The sequence below is a fragment of the Leptodactylus fuscus genome, chromosome 1 (assembly GCF_031893055.1).
Source record: "Leptodactylus fuscus isolate aLepFus1 chromosome 1, aLepFus1.hap2, whole genome shotgun sequence".
NCBI classification, from domain to species: Eukaryota; Metazoa; Chordata; class Amphibia; order Anura; family Leptodactylidae; genus Leptodactylus; species Leptodactylus fuscus.
Window position 1 is genome coordinate 14,952,862 of NC_134265.1, and position 18,278 is coordinate 14,971,139.

The 18,278-nt window shown below is 45.8% G+C and overlaps 2 protein-coding genes across 2 annotated transcripts in view; one reads left to right on the plus strand and one right to left on the minus strand.

The window, feature by feature from the left end:
* Nucleotides 1–18,278, plus strand: part of LOC142189903 (uncharacterized) — a 490,808-nt gene that overhangs the window by 254,855 nt on the left and 217,675 nt on the right. The window lies entirely within an intron of this gene.
* The window catches only part of LOC142189591 (uncharacterized), a 308,382-nt gene that overhangs the window by 22,941 nt on the left and 267,163 nt on the right, over nucleotides 1–18,278 (minus strand). Inside the window, exon 15 of the mRNA XM_075262203.1 lies at nucleotides 6,301–7,509. Within this exon, the coding sequence (XP_075118304.1) occupies nucleotides 6,301–7,509 (1,209 nt within the window). The remainder of the gene's footprint in view (nucleotides 1–6,300; nucleotides 7,510–18,278) is intronic.

Genomic DNA, 18,278 nt, shown 5'->3' on the forward strand with positions numbered 1-18,278 from the left:
AAAAAAAAAAAAAAAAAAGTGACCCCATTTTAGAAACTACACAGGTGACATTAAACTGGAATTCACCAAGAAGTGACCCTATTTTGTAGGGACAATTTTAGGGTCTCTGCAAATGTGACATGGTGTCCAAAAACAAAGAATATAAATCTGCACTCCAAAAGCACATATCGCTCCTTCACGCCCTGCTGTGTACCCAAATGGTGGTGTATGCCCACATGTATGACACTGGTGTACCCCGAATAACAGACTTAATGCCATATGTGGGTAGAAATGGCTGTTTGGTACAGCCGGGGACAGAAGGGAAGGAGCGCTATTTTGGTTTTTGGAGCACAGTTTGATTTTTGGACATCATGCCACTTTTGTAAAGCCCCTGAATTGCCAATAAAGTGGAATCCGCAGACATGTCACCCCATTTTGGACACTACCCCACTCATGGGATTTATCAAGTGGTGTAGCGAGCATTTTTAACCCTTGAGTGTTGCATTTATTTAGTTTCCAGAAATGAAATCGCAACTGATAATGAGAAGTTAAAAATGAAAATTTTCCAGAGATTCGCCATTTCAGTGCCCGATATGTTGTGTCCGACTTATGTCAGCAGAGACACTCCAAAAACTGGTAAGCGGGTATCCCGGGCACAACAGCTTTTAGAGCGTTCATCTCTGATACAAGTCGGGCACAACATATTATGCACTGAAATGACGTATTCCTGGAAAAATGGTCATTTTCACCTCTCACAATCAGCTGCGTATTCATTTATGGATAATAAGTTATAGCAACACTTGGGGGTTAAAAATGCTCTCTGTACCCCTGGATAAATCCTTCAGGGGTGAAGTTTCCAAAATAAGGTCTCATATGAGGGGATCCCACTTTACTGGCGTTTCAGCGCTGCAAAACTGTTATGGCATCCAAATACCAAACCGTCTGTGCTCCAGAAACCCAATAACCCTTCTTCCCTTCTATGTCCGGCTGTGCCCTAATATCAGATTATACCACATATGACATTACGTCCGATATAACGGGTACACCAGTGTCATACATGTGTCATACATGTGGCATAAACTGCAGTTTGGGCGCACAGCAGGGAGCAGAAGGGAAGGAGCGCGATGCGGCTTTTGGAGCATAGATTTTGATGTTTGGTATCTGAGCGCCATGTCATGTTTGTAGAGCCTGTAAGGTACCAGAAAAGTGGATTCTCCAAAACAATGACCCCATTTGAAAACTGCACCCCTCAAAGAATTCATCAGGGGGTGTAGTGAGTATTAGTATCCCAGACGTGACTGCACAGCGGATGGTGAAGAGGGAATATATAAGCGGTGCGGAGAACATTGGGGACACCACATTCCCTACTATGTCCCAGGAGCTCCTATAATTGGGGGAGTCACTCTGCGGGTCACTTTGGGGGTCACCTCTGGTGTCTTTTCGCTCATAAGCTGTAAATCTGGGGTGTCCCCTGATATCCGTTCGCACAGCTTATATATTCCCTACATGACGCAGCCAGTTGTGTTCTAATGATTTGACGATTTTGGTGGTTTTTTGTCTTCACATTACTAGATGCTATATTTTCTTTATTTTTTTTGGTGACATGGCCATATAAGGGCTTGTTCTTTGCGGGATGAGATGTGTTTTGTAATGACACCATCTTTGGGTGCCTACAACTTATTGAATACATTTTATTAACTCTTTCTTGCTGGATTAAAAAAAAAAAAAAATCAATCCTGGCATTGAGTTTTACCTTTTTAATTTTTCGCCATGCAGCGTACAGTATAAGTAACATGTTCCCTTTATTCTGCGGGTCGGTCTGGTTACGGCGATACCTCATTTACGTTATTTTTTTTATGCGATACTAATTCTGCAGAACAAAAACACATTTGGGGACATAAATCAATGTTTTTTACATCGCCATCTTCTGAGAGGCGTAACATTTTTATTTTTCGGTTGACAGTGTTGGTTGAGGGCTTATTTTTTGCGGGACAATGTGCACTTTTTATTGGCACTGTTGTGGGGTACATATGACTTTTTGATCACTTTTTATAGCATATTTTGTAAGATGAGATGGCGAAAAATCATTACTTCCGGCGAGTTTTTTCCGACGTTCACCGTGTACATTAAATATTATTACACTTTTATTGTACAGATTGTTACGGACGCGGCGATATCAGATATGCATTGTTTTTATTAATTTTTAAAGTTTTTTTTTATATAATTCATTTTCTATAGAAAAAAAGAGATTTTGGAGCTTTATAACTATTTTATTTTTATTTTTTTTTTAACTTTTTCATGTGTCCATTTAGGACACTTGAATCAGTTGATGATTTGATAAAAGCATCAACTGATTTTTGCATTGTAGCTTGCAGGACACAGCATTCAGTTTCCTGGAAGCTACAGAGGAAGTGAGACACATCGCTCACTTCCTCCATCGGTCGGCAGGATCAACCAGGTATGTGGGGGCTCCGGTAGTCTGGGGTCACTGGCCAGACCCCAGACTACCTTTTACTGCTATCGGCACCCCCCGATCTCGCCGCGGGGGGGTGCCGATCAGGATGCATTGTTGGCGGATGCCTTTCGATCGCGCCGTGATGTTTCACGGTGCGATCGAAAGGGTTGGGTTAAAACGTCCAGTCGGACTCAGTTCTGACTGGACGTTATGGAGGAAGGGGTTAGGTGTTAGTAACACCTAACCCCTGCACCACCCCCCACCCCCCGCCAAAAAGGTACCTAAAGACCAGACGTATTTTGACAATAGTCCGGTCTTTAGGTGCCTGGACCGCAGGCCGTAAATTTACATACAGCGGTCCTTATGTGGTTAAAGACCTACCCCAATGTGCATGAGCTACTGGTGAAAGAGCGGCGCTTGTGTGCCCACTTTCGTAAGTCTACAGTAGCCGCTACTAGCCTCAATACACTCCAGCAATGCCTACATCTGCCCAAACACCGGCTGTTGTGTGACGTCACCACATGCTGAAACTCAACATACCATATATTGAGCAGGGTCAACATATAGGTCCCTCTGGGTCTCTCTTGCACTAGTACACTTTCCTGCTGTCCTTTGGTCATCCAGAGCATTGCTGAGCAGTGTCAGCTTCTCCATAAGCTGTAGGTTCATCTCCTGCTGCTGTGTCTGGGCTTGCTGCTCTTGCTTCTCGGCTTCCATCTGGGCTTGTTGCTGCTGTAGGATGACCTGCCCAAACTGTTTCTCAAAGCCCTCCATGCTGGCGGTCTCCTTTTTAATCTCTCCTGCAGCCTTCTCCCAGCACATGGCAGAGGAAAAATCTATTTGCCTCTTTAACCTTTTTGCTGCCAAGGGTCTCTGGAAATTTTGCACCTCCAGTAGCCAGAGCAATTTTCACAGTTTTGAGATGGACAAATCAAACCTAAATTGCAACATTAAAAAAGCATCCAACCCCCCCCCCCATACCTATATATATTTTCTTAAAGTAGACACCTGCAGCATTGTCAGAATGCCACTTGGTACTGTATACGAACAGGCACCTTCATGCAATTTTGATTTAAAGTGAATGTTTTATGAAAAAATGCAAATAAATGTATATTAGTTGTTAAAAGCGGAAACCAAACAAAAAATTAAATGCACCAAACCTCCTAAAAATAAGAATTCAACATGTGCAGAGTTCATACATATCACTATGGCCTGAACCTGCATGCACGTGTCTTCAGAAAATCGCTAGAACTGGAAGGAACAAAATTCTGCTTTGAAGCTGGAAATGTTAAAAAAGTATCATCCTATAAAATGTAGGGATTACACACCATGAAAAGTAAGTGAACCCCTAAACCCTATATATTTTTTTAAAGTAGACAATCTGAAGATTACAAATGTCTTAATGGGTCATCGATAGCCACATCCACCTTCATGCAACTTTGCGACCAACACAAATAATTTTTTGAAAAAATACGCTAAAACACATATTTGCACCTAAAACTCATGTTCAATCTCAGATTCATATACAAAATACTTTTAAAATAATTGCTTATGGTGTATACAAAGTGTAAATATACTATATGTACCGCAAACATCAACTACAACAAGAGCTCGGACTCCCAAAAACACGAATACAGAAGACAAGCAGGATTTTGCTGTTGTTCACTAATATGTTAAAAAGCTATACTGCACCTACCAAACTGTGACTGTGATACCAAAATCTAACTTTTTTCAGAGTACACAGCATACCGTATATAAAAACACAATTTAATAGTTTATATATACAACCACCTTCATTCAACTTTGCCGCAAACAGAGATTGCTAGCAAAAATTGCGCAAAAATTCAAATTTGCCACTAAAGTGCGGCTCAAGAAATCCCTTTCTGCAAACATAATGTACTGTACATAAAACTGCAATATGTGAGGAGTTCATACATACCACACATGTATATATTTACAGGGGCGGGTGTTAAAGAATCGCCAAAATCGCAGAAATGCGCCATCACATTTTGTGCATGCAAATTAAATAGGACTTTACATAAAAATGTTATTTTCCATCCCCCTATAATAATTTTGGCAATCTATACGTTCATCTCTAGTGATAATTGTTATTACTATTATTTTAGTGTGTAACGGATATCACTAGAGACGTATTTTACTGTAGAGAGCTCAGGTATAGACAGGACAGGGATTGGGTGAAATGTAAACTTTATTTGCGACTTTATGTATATGTTGTGTGTTTGGTGCGACTATTTTTTTTTGGCGCTGCGACCTGGACAATGGTAAACGTCTGGGTCACAGCGCCAATAAACTTCCTGGTTATGTTCAGGAGGTATAACATAAGAATACCCCACTAGTAAAGCTCAGGGGGGAATTACATTATACCTGTATGTGACAATCAGAGACAAATGTATAGTATACGCTCTGATTGGCAGGAGAAGGGTTAATAGGGACAATAGAGTCCCTGCCACCCCCCTCCTGCTGTCACACAAGTTATGCAGAGAGTCAGATTGTTTTTCTCTCTCTCTCTCTCTGCTGGGCTGCTCTGTGTCCCTCTTCCTTTCTTGTTAGATCGCAAATTGCTTGCTTAGACAGGAGGGGAGGGGGACACTTTGAAGCTCTATATCTTTGGACTGCATCAACATATCTTGATGCTTTCAATTGCAATTTAAAGAGGAGAATCTCATCTTTAAATTGATATAAAGAACTCGATGATTGGAGGTACAGTTTTGGAGAAATTCACTGTTGAAACGCTGTCGGGAATTGAGATCTGCAGTTGGATCTCAATGCCAAATAGTGTTTTCAACAGTGAATGGCTCCAAGACTATGTAAAATCATCAAGTCCCTGGTATCATTTTAAAGATGAGAGTCTCTTCTTTAAAATGCATTTTAAAGCATCAAGATATGTTGCTGTAGTCCAGAGATATCGGCTTTAGTAGGGAGGACGTACTAAGTACGTCCTCCGCTACTGAAGTGCCACCTTGGGAGCACGTACAGTGTACGTGCCTGGCAGCAAAAGGGTTAAGACAGATTAAATTGGGCTGCCCTCATCTTCCAACATATGTGGAGAAAGAAGCTCGGTAGCAACAATGGTGCAGACCCAACCACTCAGAGACAGGAACACGATGTCTGGTGCAAACAGGTTTATTTGGAAAAATAGCAAAAAAATAAATAAACCTTCATGTCAGGAACAGAATAAGAAAAAATAAAACACAACCTTAACTTCAGGCAAAATCAGCAGACAAAATCCTCCAAGATCTAAGGGTAAGTTCAGATGGAGTTTTTTGGTCCTGAACCTGAGACCAAAAGCCGGGTATCCGCGACTGAAATCCAATGCACTGCACCAGCATCCAGCCGCGCACTCTGCTCTGGATTAGGCCCAATGAATGGGCCTAGTCAGGGGGAGGGAGTGTCTTCAGGCCGAATCGCGAGGCAAAACGGCCTAAAGAATTTGCTTCTATTTACCGGGAGCCGGAAGAAACGGCTCCCAGAAAGACGACCTGAGTGGCTACCATTGTTTTCAATGGGAACTGTCTTTTTGTTCAGGATTTTGAGGCGGATATGGCCTAGCAGAAACCAGAGACACCCAGAAATCACTCCAAACCCTGCTAAAGGTATACGGGCGCACTTCTTTAACCCATTACTAACCCTCTCGGATCTTTCTGAAAAAGAATATACATATATATATATATATACATACATACATACACACACACACACACACACCCGGAAAACCTCTTTAATCTTTCCAAGAATCTGTATTATCAGATTTCAAACTAACAGATACAAAACAATATCAATGATTATGTGTGAATTCCCAGATGTTTAATAAGTTCTGATTTAGAGATAAAATGAATATGGCTTCTCTCCTGTGTGAGTTCTTTGATGTGCAACAAGTTGTGATTTCCAAGTAAAACATTTCTCACATTCTGGGCATGAATATGGCTTCTCTCCTGTGTGAATTTTCTGATGTGTGACAAGATTTGATTTGTCAGTAAAACATGTCCCACATTCTAGGCATGAATATGGCTTCTCTCCTGTGTGAGTCCTTTGATGTACAATAAGATTTGATTTGCGCTTAAGACTTTTCCCACATTCTGGGCATGAATATGGCTTCTCTCCTGTGTGAATTCTCTGATGTGTAACAAGACTTGATTTGTGAGTAAAACATTTCCCACATTCTGGGCATGAATATGGCTTCTCCCTTGTGTGAGTTCTTTGATGATCAACAAGATTTGATTTCTGAGTAAAACATTTCCCACATTCTGGGCATAAATATGGCTTCTCCCCTGTGTGAGTTCTTTCATGTTGAAAAAGTTCTTTTTTGTGAATAAAACATTTCCCACATTCTGGGCATGAATATGGCTTCTCCTCTGTGTGAGTTCTTTGATGTGCAACAAGTCGTGATTTCTGAGTAAAACATTTCTCACATTCGGAGCATGAATATGGCTTCTCTCCTGTGTGAGTTCTTTGATGTTCAACAAGATGTGATTTTACAGTAAAACTTTTCCCACATTCTGGGCATGAATATGGTTTCTCTCCTGTGTGAATTCTCTGATGTCTAACAAGATGTGATTTTACAGTAAAACTTTTCCCACATTCTGGGCATGAATATGGCCTCTCTCCTGTGTGAGTCCTTTGATGGTCAACAAGATTTGACATCCGCTTAAAACATTTCCCACATTCTGGGCATAAATATGGCCTCTCTCCTGTGTGAGTTCTTTGATGTTGAAAAAGTTCTTTTTTGTGAATAAAACATTTCCCACATTCGCAGCATGAATATGGCTTTTCTCCTGTGTGAATTTTAAGATGTTTAGCAAGATATGATTTGTGAGTAAAATATTTCCCACATTCTGGGCATGAATATGGCTTCTCTCCTGTGTGAGTCCTTTGATGGTCAACAAGATTTGACTTCTGCTTAAAACATTTCCCACATTCTGGGCATGAATATGGCTTCTCTCCTGTGTGAATTTTCTGATGTTTAGCAAGATATGATTTGTGAGTAAAACATTTCCCACATTCAGGGCATGAATATGGCTTCTCTCCTGTGTGAACTCTCTGGGTAGCAGTAAAATCTAAAGTAATGTCATGTTCTTCATACGGATCTCCTGTAGATATCAGATGTCCCTCTGACCTCCTGGTACATTCATCTGACAAGAAGAATACTGATGTTACTATTTTTGAATAACATAACCTTACAAGTATATTCCCCCACTGAGCTGCCGCTGCCTGAGACGCTTCAGACTGTGTTAAGTAGTAATGTCAGTAGCACAGGCAGCAAATGATGGCAGTGCGGCCTACTTCATTAGTATTCACTGTGCTGAGATGGAGGTCAGTGATAGTGAATAGTAATGAAACGGGGCAGGAGATGCCACCACTGCTCTAGGTGACTGTAGAGGTGAACACAATCCATAGCTGCGTAAATATGGCCACTTATGTGGAATAATACTGTAGGATACCATAAATCTTACTGTATTACACCCCATACACACCACAGATTCTCAGCCCAAAGTCACCGCAGATCTGCTGTCCCATACAGTGTGTAGTATGCATCTGAGGAGTCACAAGGAAGCCGGGACTCCTAGCGTCATAGATCACTAAGATACGGGGAGTCCTGGTGTGTGGACAGAGTTCGGGCGGGGAAATGTGACTGATGTACAGACGAGATTTTCTAGTCCGGATTCCATAATGTGATTGGAGTCTAAGGTGAGGCTTACACAGTGAATTCAGAAGAAAAAATTTTCCAAATCAGCCCCCGAATCTCCATCAGACTCCTTACTGGCCAGGCGGGATTTTCCACCTCCCATTTATTTCCATAGAGCTCTGAGGTGGAATCTGCCTGAAGATCGAGCAGGAGGATTATTATTACCAGTAGCTGAAATAATCTGCTATATAATTCTGGTAAATTCTTTCCCTTCACGAGGACTGACAGCCGGGGATGAGGAAATTCGCCTCATTCACATCGATGTCAGGTCCTTCCATTATATTCTATACTACATTTATTACCCCCTATAGCGGTATCACATTTATATTCATGTATTATTAGTATTTTATCTGAATCGGGGAACAACAAATAGTCTAAACAATGTCTGACTAGAATCAGTGACCCTTCTGTGCTTTATATAGTGGTGACTCCTCACCTGGGCGGGTCCCTGTAGGAATGTCCTCCTCACACTCCTCATCACCACTCACATAGGGATCTTCCTGTATTCTCATAGATATAGCATTAATGTCGCTCACATCTTTATCCTGATGGAAAATCTGTGAAACAAATAATGTAAAAGTCACCGGACAAATGGGGAAGTCACAGAGAATGTTCTAGATCATTAATCCGCATGAAGATGAAAGATGTCCTGACAGTAGCTGCAGGTCTGTGAGAAGCCGGAGAAACATATTAGATGGCGGCTAAATGACACCGCCCATGTATATAACCATCTAATACTGCTGGATACAACAAGACTGACCACAAGGACTTCACAGCCCGTCTACACATCATAGGGAATATCTCCATCTACCTGATCATCCTGTGGAAGAAGAGGACTGGGACATCTCTCCGGTGTTGTCCTCTCACTGGATCTACCTGTAGGAAACACAGACAGGGACTGAATTCATTCTGTAGATACAAATAATGGAAGTCCATGTGTATATAGTCATGTCTATTACCTGCTGATGTGAGGGGCTGGTGGTCCTCCATCATCACCTCCTTGTACAGATCCTTGTGTCCTTCTAAATACTCCCACTCCTCCATGGAGAAATAGACAGCGACATCCTGACACCTTATAGGAACCTGACAACACAATGATACAGTCATCACCCCGACCCCTCCAGTTACTGTATAATGTCCCAGCATTCCCAGCAGTGTCACCTCTCCAGTCAGCAGCTCCAGCATCTTGTTGGTGAGTTCTAGGATCTTCTGTCCATTGATCTCCTCCTGTATCAGGGGGTGAGGTGGAGGCCCTGGGATTGGGCTCAGGATTCCTCTATATCCTTCATACACAGGAGCCTGACAGCGCCCACTAGAGGTCTTCTTCACTACTGTGTAATCCTGGTTATGGGGAGACTCATTAATAAATCTCACTCCATACATGTCCAGAGTCCATCACCTCTCCAGTCCTATCATCTGTTATTGCTATAGATAAGAATGATGTCATGATGACATCATCAGAATCTCTCACCTCTCCAGTAAGCTGGTAGATGATCTCTAGGGTGAGATTTAATAGACTTTCCGCCATCTTGTTCCTGTCTCTTTCCATCCTTGATGGGACAATCAGGAATATTCTCTTCTATAGAAGATACTGAGAGGATTCTATATTGTAGGAACCTGAATGGAGAGAAGATGAGACAATGGAAATAAAATACAATAACTGGAGATAACAATGTGATAGTGATGAGATATTTGGGTGTAGATGATGTTTGGTCTCTTTGTAGACATTGGACATGAGGTGAATAGTTGGTCACTGGTTATATGATGTACAGACTGGAATCACCGCTACAACTAATGTCATTACAGTAATGTAGAAAGGATATAAAGGGGTCAGGGGTCAGCGGTGCTCGGGGGAGGGGGGGATTACACAAATGTTTTGGCTTTTTAGCACTCATGTTCTGTGCGGCTTAGGAGGAGTCTTTATAAAAACCAAAGTTATGGTGAAACATTTTGGGGCAGAGTAAGGCTGACAATAGTGCGGTATAAAGGTAAAGGGGTTTGTAGGATTTTCTGGCCCATCATTGGGATTTATTGGCTCCTTAGGGTGCATTCACACTACGGATACGGTGACTGGTTCTGATCGTTAAAACACGTTCAGAATCAGCGCATATGAAGCAGATCCCATTCATTTCAATGAGAGCCGGCATACGAGCGCTCCCCATTGAAATGAATGGGCTGCTTTTTTCTTCACGAGCGCTCCCATTGTCTGAGTGTTTTGGCCTTGGGTCATGTGACTGGAACCAGCACCCGACCCCTGAATCCCCTCTCCACCCTCCTCTCCTATGGTTACGTGACATCAGCCCCCCAGCACAGGTAACTAGGAGAGAACACGAGGGGGGAGGGGGTTGGGACAGCTCAGAATCCCCTGGTTCATCTGAAATAGAAGTTGGGGAATTAAGAGCTGAAAGTCTCTCCAGAGAACCCCTTACCTAAAATAGGTCAATATGGAGCCCAAATATAAGACACAGCCCCCACCTATCAGCGACCCCTGACACTCCGGGTCTGACTCTGCCCGAGTCCTCGCTATTTCCCACTTCCTGATCTCTCCTGACACACAGGAAATGCTTAGAGACCCCCATTTAGCCAATCACTGGCCATAATGGTGGGCGTCCTCAGCTAGTGGTTCCTATATGATGGGAGACAAGAGGGAGTGCGGAGAGGCCCGGACTGGGGCAGCTTTACTGCACAGAGGGAGAAGCCAGGAAAGATTTCTTCTATTACAGGCCCCATGTTGTGCTGTATTCAGGAGGGTTTATTTACCTGGAAACCCCTTTAGTAGTCGCTGACTAAACTATTAACCCCTCGTGTAACATAAACCTCAGGAGAGACCACAAAATAACTACAGACCCCTGACTGCCCCCTAAAGGAAGAAAAGCCACAGAACAAGAGCCCTGGTCTGTACCCCCAGAATATGAGAAACCAGGAGGGAAGTGTCTAGTGTGAATATGCTCCTAGTGCTTCATCCCCCTCCTCACATACAGTCCCATGTAACTACATCACTCCCTCCCCCTCCTCACATACAGTCCCATGTAACTACATCACTCCCTCCCCCTCCTCACATACAGTCCCATGTAACTACATCACTCCCCCCCTCACATACAGTCCCATGTAACTACATCACTCCCTCCCCTCCTCACATACAGTCCCATGTAACTACATCACTCCCTCCCCCTCCTCACATACAGTCCCATGTAATACATCACTCCCTCCCCCTCCTCACATACAGTCCCATGTAACTACATCACTCCCTCCCCCCTCCTCACATACAGTCCCATGTAACTACACCACTCCCTCCCCCTCCTCACATACAGTCCCATGTAACTACATCACTCCCTCCCCCCTCCTCACATACAGTCCCATGTAACTACATCACTCCCTCCCCCCTCCTCACATACAGTCCCATGTAACTACACCACTCCCTCCCCCTCCTCACATACAGTCCCATGTAACTACATCACTCCCTCTCCCTCCTCACATACAGTCCCATGTAAGTACATCACTCCCTCCCCCTCCTCACATACAGTCCCATGTAAGTACATCACTCCCTCCCCCTCCTCACATACAGTCCCATGTAAGTACATCACTCCCTCCCCTCCTCACATACAGTCCCATGTAACTACATCACTCCCTCCCCCCTCCTCACATACAGTCCCATGTAACTACATCACTCCCTCCCCTCCTCACATACAGTCCCATGTAACTACATCACTCCCTCTCCCTCCTCACATACAGTCCCATGTAACTACATCACTCCCTCCCCTCCTCACATACAGTCCCATGTAATTACATCACTCCCTCCCCCCTCCTCACATACAGTCCCATGTAACTACATCACTCCCTCCCCCTCCTCACATACAGTCCCATGTCCCCTCACACACCAAGACCCAACCCCCACCGACCTGCGGTCAACTGCAATCTGACTATCTGATCCTGCAGGAGTCTCAGGTGTGTAAGGAATTGAAGAATATTAGAGCGAACAAAGCGGGGGGACCTGATGGTATAAGCGCAAGAGTTCTTAAAATGTGCAGTGACCAGCTGTGTGGTATTATAACGCACATGTACAATATGAGCCTGAAGCTGGGGGTGGTACCTCAACTGTGGAAAACATCTTGCGTGGTACCAGTCCCAAAGAAACCCAACCCGATGGGCTACAATGACTACCGACCTGTAGCGCTGACATCCACCTGATGAAGGTCCTAGAGAGACTGGTCCTGACACACCTACGCCCCCTAGTGAGCTCCGCTCTGGACCCCCTCCAGTTTGCCTGCCGGCCGGGCATTGGGGTGGATGACGCCATCATCCACCTTCTTCATAGAGCTCTCTCTCACCTGGAGAAACCCGGGAACACTGTGAGAATAATGTTCTTTGATTTCTCCAGTGCGTTCACCACCATTCAGCCAGGGCTACTGAGGGAGAAGCTGGACCTTGGTGGGGTGGACCATCACCTGTCCAACTGGATCCTAGACTACCTGACACCCCGCCCTCAGTATGTGAGAGCCCGGGACTGTGTGTCTGACACTGTGATCTGTAGTACGGGGGCACCACAAGGTCCAGTTCTTGCCCCATTTCTCTTCACACTGTACACTGCTGACTTTAGGCATAACTCCTCCAGCTGTTACTTACAGAAGTACTCCGATGACTCTGCTGTAGTCGGCCTTATCACTGATGGTGACCATAGGGAATACAGAGACTTATACCGGGATTTTGTGGACTGGTGTCAGCAGAACCAGCTCAGGATTAATGCTGGGAAGACCAAGGAGATGGTGGTGGACTTTAGTAAGTGGAGAAGTGCTCCGACCCCGGTGGAGATCCAAGGAACATGTATTGAGATAGTCAGGACCTATAAGTATCTGGGCGTGATCCTCAATAATAAACTAGACTGGGCTGACCACCTGGAGGCGCTGCACAGAAAGGGCCACAGCAGACTCTACCTGCTCAGAAGGCTGAGGGCCTTTGGAGTCCGGGGGACACTTCTTAGGGCCTTCTTCAACTCTGTGGTTGCCTCAGCCATCTTTTTCGGTGTGGCCTGCTGGGGAAGCAGTATATCAACCAGGGACAGAAATAGACTTGACAGGCTGATCAGAAAGGCCAGCTCTGTCCTGGGGAGCCCCCTGGACCCAGTACAGGTGGTGGGTGATAGAAGGATACTGTCTGTGGTGACCTCCATGCGGGAGAACAAATCCCACCCCATGTATGGGACCTTGATGGGACTTGGCAGCACTGTAAGTGACCGTCTGCTTCACCCCAAGTGTGAGAAGGAGCTATCGCAAGTCCATCCTTCCAACCGCGACCAGGCTGTATAATCTACATCAGACCAAGCGAAGACTCCGCACAGAGAACTAATGATTATGACTATGAGTAGAGATGAGCGAACAGTGTTCTATCGAACTCATGTTCGATCGGATATTAGGCTGTTCGGCATGTTCGAATCGAATCGAACACCGCGTGGTAAAGTGCGCCATTACTCGATTCCCCTCCCACCTTCCCTGGCGCCTTTTTTGCTCCAATAACAGCGCAGGGTAGGTGGGACAGGAACTACGACACCGGTGACGTTGAGAAAAGTAGGCAAAACCCATTGGCTGCCGAAAACATGTGACCTCTAATTTAAAAGAACAGCGACGCCCAGGTTCGCGTCATTCTGAGCTTGCAATTCACCGAGGACGGAGGTTTCCGTCCAGCTAGCTAGGGCTTAGATTCTGGGTAGGCAGGGACAGGCTAGGATAGGAAGGAGAAGACAACCACAACAGCTCTTGTAAGAGCTAAATTCCAGGGAGAAGCTTGTCAGTGTAACGTGGCACTGACGGGCTCAATCGCCGCAACCCAGCTTTCCCAGGATCCTGAATGGAATACACTGTCAGTGTATTCCCGTATACCCGATATATACCCCGATACCCGTTCCAACGGTGTGCCCCCCCACCTTCACCCCAGAAATACCCTGCAAGTCCCCTAGCAATAGAATTGGGGCTATATACACCCACTATTTTTACTACTGGTATACAGTGCCATTGTCTGACTGGGAATTCAAAGAATATATTGGGAATACAAATACCCTCATTTCTTGCTACTGCCATATAGTGCCAGTGTCTGACTGGGAATTCAAAGAATATATTGGGGTTACGTGCACCCACAATTTTTACTACTGGTATACAGTGCCATTGTCTGACTGGGAATTCAAAGAATATATTGGGGTTATAAATACCCTCATTTCTTGCTACTGCCATATAGTGCCAGTTTCTGACTGGTAATTCAAAGAATATATTGGGGTTACGTGCACCCACAATTTTTACTACTGGTATACAGTGCCATTGTCTGACTGGGAATTCAAAGAATATATTGGGGTTATAAATACCCTCATTTCTTGCTACTGCCATATAGTGCCAGTTTCTGACTGGTAATTCAAAGAATATATTGGGGTTACGTGCACCCACAATTTTTACTACTGGTATACAGTGCCATTGTCTGACTGGGAATTCAAAGAATATATTGGGAATACAAATACCCTCATTTCTTGCTACTGCCATATAGTGCCAGTGTCTGACTGGGAATTCAAAGAATATATTGGGGTTACGTGCACCCACAATTTTTACTACTGGTATACAGTGCCATTGTCTGACTGGGAATTCAAAGAATATATTGGGAATACAAATACCCTCATTTCTTGCTACTGCCATATAGTGCCAGTTTCTGACTGGTAATTCAAAGAATATATTGGGGTTACGTGCACCCACAATTTTTACTACTGGTATACAGTGCCATTGTCTGACTGGGAATTCAAAGAATATATTGGGAATACAAATACCCTCATTTCTTGCTACTGCCATATAGTGCCAGTGTCTGACTGGTAATTCAAAGAATATATTGTGGTTACGTGCACCCACAATTTTTACTACTGGTATACAGTGCCATTGTCTGACTGGGAATTCAAAGAATATATTGGGAATACAAATACCCTCATTTCTTGCTACTGCCATATAGTGCCAGTGTCTGACTGGGAATTCAAAGAATATATTGGGGTTACGTGCACCCACAATTTTTACTACTGGTATACAGTGCCATTGTCTGACTGGGAATTCAAAGAATATATTGGGAATACAAATACCCTCATTTCTTGCTACTGCCATATAGTGCCAGTGTCTGACTGGGAATTCAAAGAATATATTGGGAATACAAATACCCTCATTTCTTGCTACTGCCATATAGTGCCAGTGTCTGACTGGGAATTCAAAGAATATATTGGGAATACAAATACCCTCATTTCTTGCTACTGCCATATAGTGCCAGTGTCTGACTGGGAATTCAAAGAATATATTGGGGTTACGTGCACCCACAATTTTTACTACTGGTATACAGTGCCAATTTCTAACTAGGAATTCAAAATGCGCAAGGCTCCCGGAAAGGGACGTGGACGAGGCCGTGGGCGAGGTCGGGGGAATGGTTCTGGGGAGCAAGGTAGCAGTGAAGCCACAGGGCATCCCGTGCCTACTCCTGTGGGGCAGCAAGCATTGCGCCACTCCACAGTGCCAGGGTTGCTTGCCACATTAACTAAACTGCAGGGTACAAACCTTAGTAGGCCCGAGAACCAGGAACAGGTCTTGCAATGGCTGTCAGAGAACGCTTACAGCACATTGTCCAGCAGCCAGTCAGACTCTGCCTCCTCTCCTCCTATTACCCAACAGTCTTGTCTTCCTTCCTCCCAAAATTCCGAAGCTTTACAGAACAATAACCCAAACTGTCCCTGCTCCCCAGAGCTGTTCTCCGCTCCTTTCATTGTCCCTCAACCTGCCTCTCCACGTCACGATTCCACGAACCTAACAGAGGAGCATCTGTGTCCAGATGCTCAAACACTAGAGTCTCCTCCATCTCCGTTCGATTTGGTGGTGGATGACCAGCAACCCACCCTCATCGACGATGATGTGACGCAGTTGCCGTCAGGGCATCCAGTTGACCGGCGCATTGTGCGGGAGGAGGAGATGAGACAGGAGTTGGAAGAGGAAGTGGTGGATGATGAGGACACTGACCCGACCTGGACAGGGGGGATGTCAAGCGGGGAAAGTAGTGTGGATGTTGAGGCAGGTGCAGCACCAAAAAGGGTAGCTAGAGGCAGAGGCAGAGGTCAGCAGCTTAGGCGAAGCCAGGCCACACCCGGAATCTCCCAAGATGTTCCAGTTCGTACCCAGCCCCGAAAAACTCCCACCTCGAGGGCACGTTTCTCGAAGGTGTGGAGTTTTTTCAAGGAATGCGCCGAGGACAGATATAGTGTTGTCTGCACAATTTGCCTCTCGAAATTGATTAGGGGCTCTGAGAAGAGCAACCTGTCCACCACTTCAATGCGCCGTCATTTGGAATCCAAGCACTGGAATCAGTGGCAGGCAGCAACGGCAGGACAAAGGCCGCCTGCCGTTCACGCCACTGCCACTGCCTCTGCCACTGCCTCTGCCTCTGCCACTGCTGACTGTGCTGGCGATGCACTCCAGAGGACGAGCCAGGACACCACTTCATCTGCCTCCGCCACTTTGTTGACTTCTACCTCATCCTCCCCTGGTCCTGTCTTATCTCCTTCTCCTGCACCATCAAAGGCACCATCAGGCGTTTCTTTACAACAACCCACCATCTCTCAGACATTGGAGCGGCGGCAGAAATACACTGCTAACCACCCACACGCGCAAGCCTTGAACGCCAACATCGCTAAACTGCTGGCCCAGGAGATGTTGGCGTTCCGGCTTGTTGAAACTCCCGCCTTCCTGGACCTGATGGCAACTGCGGCACCTCGCTATGCCGTCCCTAGCCGTCACTACTTCTCCCGGTGTGCCGTCCCCGCCTTGCACCAGCACGTGTCACTCAACATCAGGCGGGCCCTTAGTTCCGCGCTTTGCACAAAGGTCCACTTGACCACCGACGCGTGGACAAGTGCATGCGGACAGGGACGCTACATTTCACTGACGGCACACTGGGTGAATGTAGTTGAGGCTGGGACTGCTTCCCAAACTGGCCCGGTGTACCTCGTCTCCCCGCCTAACATTCCTGGCAGGGACACGAGAAGAACACCCCCCTCCTCCTCCTCCTCTACCGCCTCCTCCTCCGCCACCGCCTCCTCTGTTAGATTGACCCCAGCTACGAGTTGGAAACGTTGCAGCACTGGCGTTGGTAGACGTCAGCAGGCTGTGCTGAAGCTGATCAGCTTGGGGGACAGACAGCACACTGCCTCCGAGGTGAGGGATGCCCTCCTCGATGAGACGGCAATATGGTTTGAGCCGCTGCACCTGGGCCCAGGCATGGTCGTTTGTGATAACGGCCGGAACCTGGTAGCAGCTCTGGAGCTTGCCGGACTCCAACATGTTCCATGCCTGGCCCACGTCTTCAACCTAGTGGTGCAACGTTTCCTAAAGAGCTACCCCAATGTTCCAGAGCTACTGGTGAAAGTGCGGCGCATGTGCGCCCACTTTCGCAAGTCGACAGTAGCCGCTGCTAGCTTAAAATCTCTCCAGCAACGCCTGCATGTGCCACAACACCGGCTTTTGTGCGACGTCCCCACACGCTGGAACTCAACGTTTCAGATGTTGAATAGAGTGGTTGAGCAGCAGAGACCTTTGATGGAATACCAGCTACAAAACCCTAGGGTGCCACAAAGTCAGCTGCCTCAGTTTCACATCCATGAGTGGCCATGGATGAGAGACCTTTGTGACATCCTACGGGTCTTTGAGGAGTCCACAAGGAGGGTGAGCTCTGAGGATGCGATGGTGAGCCTTACAATCCCGCTCTTGTGTGTTCTGAGAGAATCCCTGATTGACATCAGGGATAACTCAGATCACACAGAGGAGTTAGGGATAGCATCCGATCCGTCACAGCTGGAGAGTAGGTCCACACATCTGTCCGCTTCACTGCGTTTAATGGAGGAGGAGGAGGAGGAAGAAGAGTTGTCCGATGATGTGATGGTGATACAGGAGGCTTCCGGGCAACTTCGAATCGTCCCATTGTTGCAGCGCGGATGGGTAGACATGGAGGATGAGGAGGAAATGGAGATTGAACTTTCCGGTGGGGCCAGAGGAGTCATGCCAACTAACACTGTGGCAGACATGGCTGAGTTCATGTTGGGGTGCTTTACAACCGACAAGCGTATTGTCAAAATCATGGAGGACAACC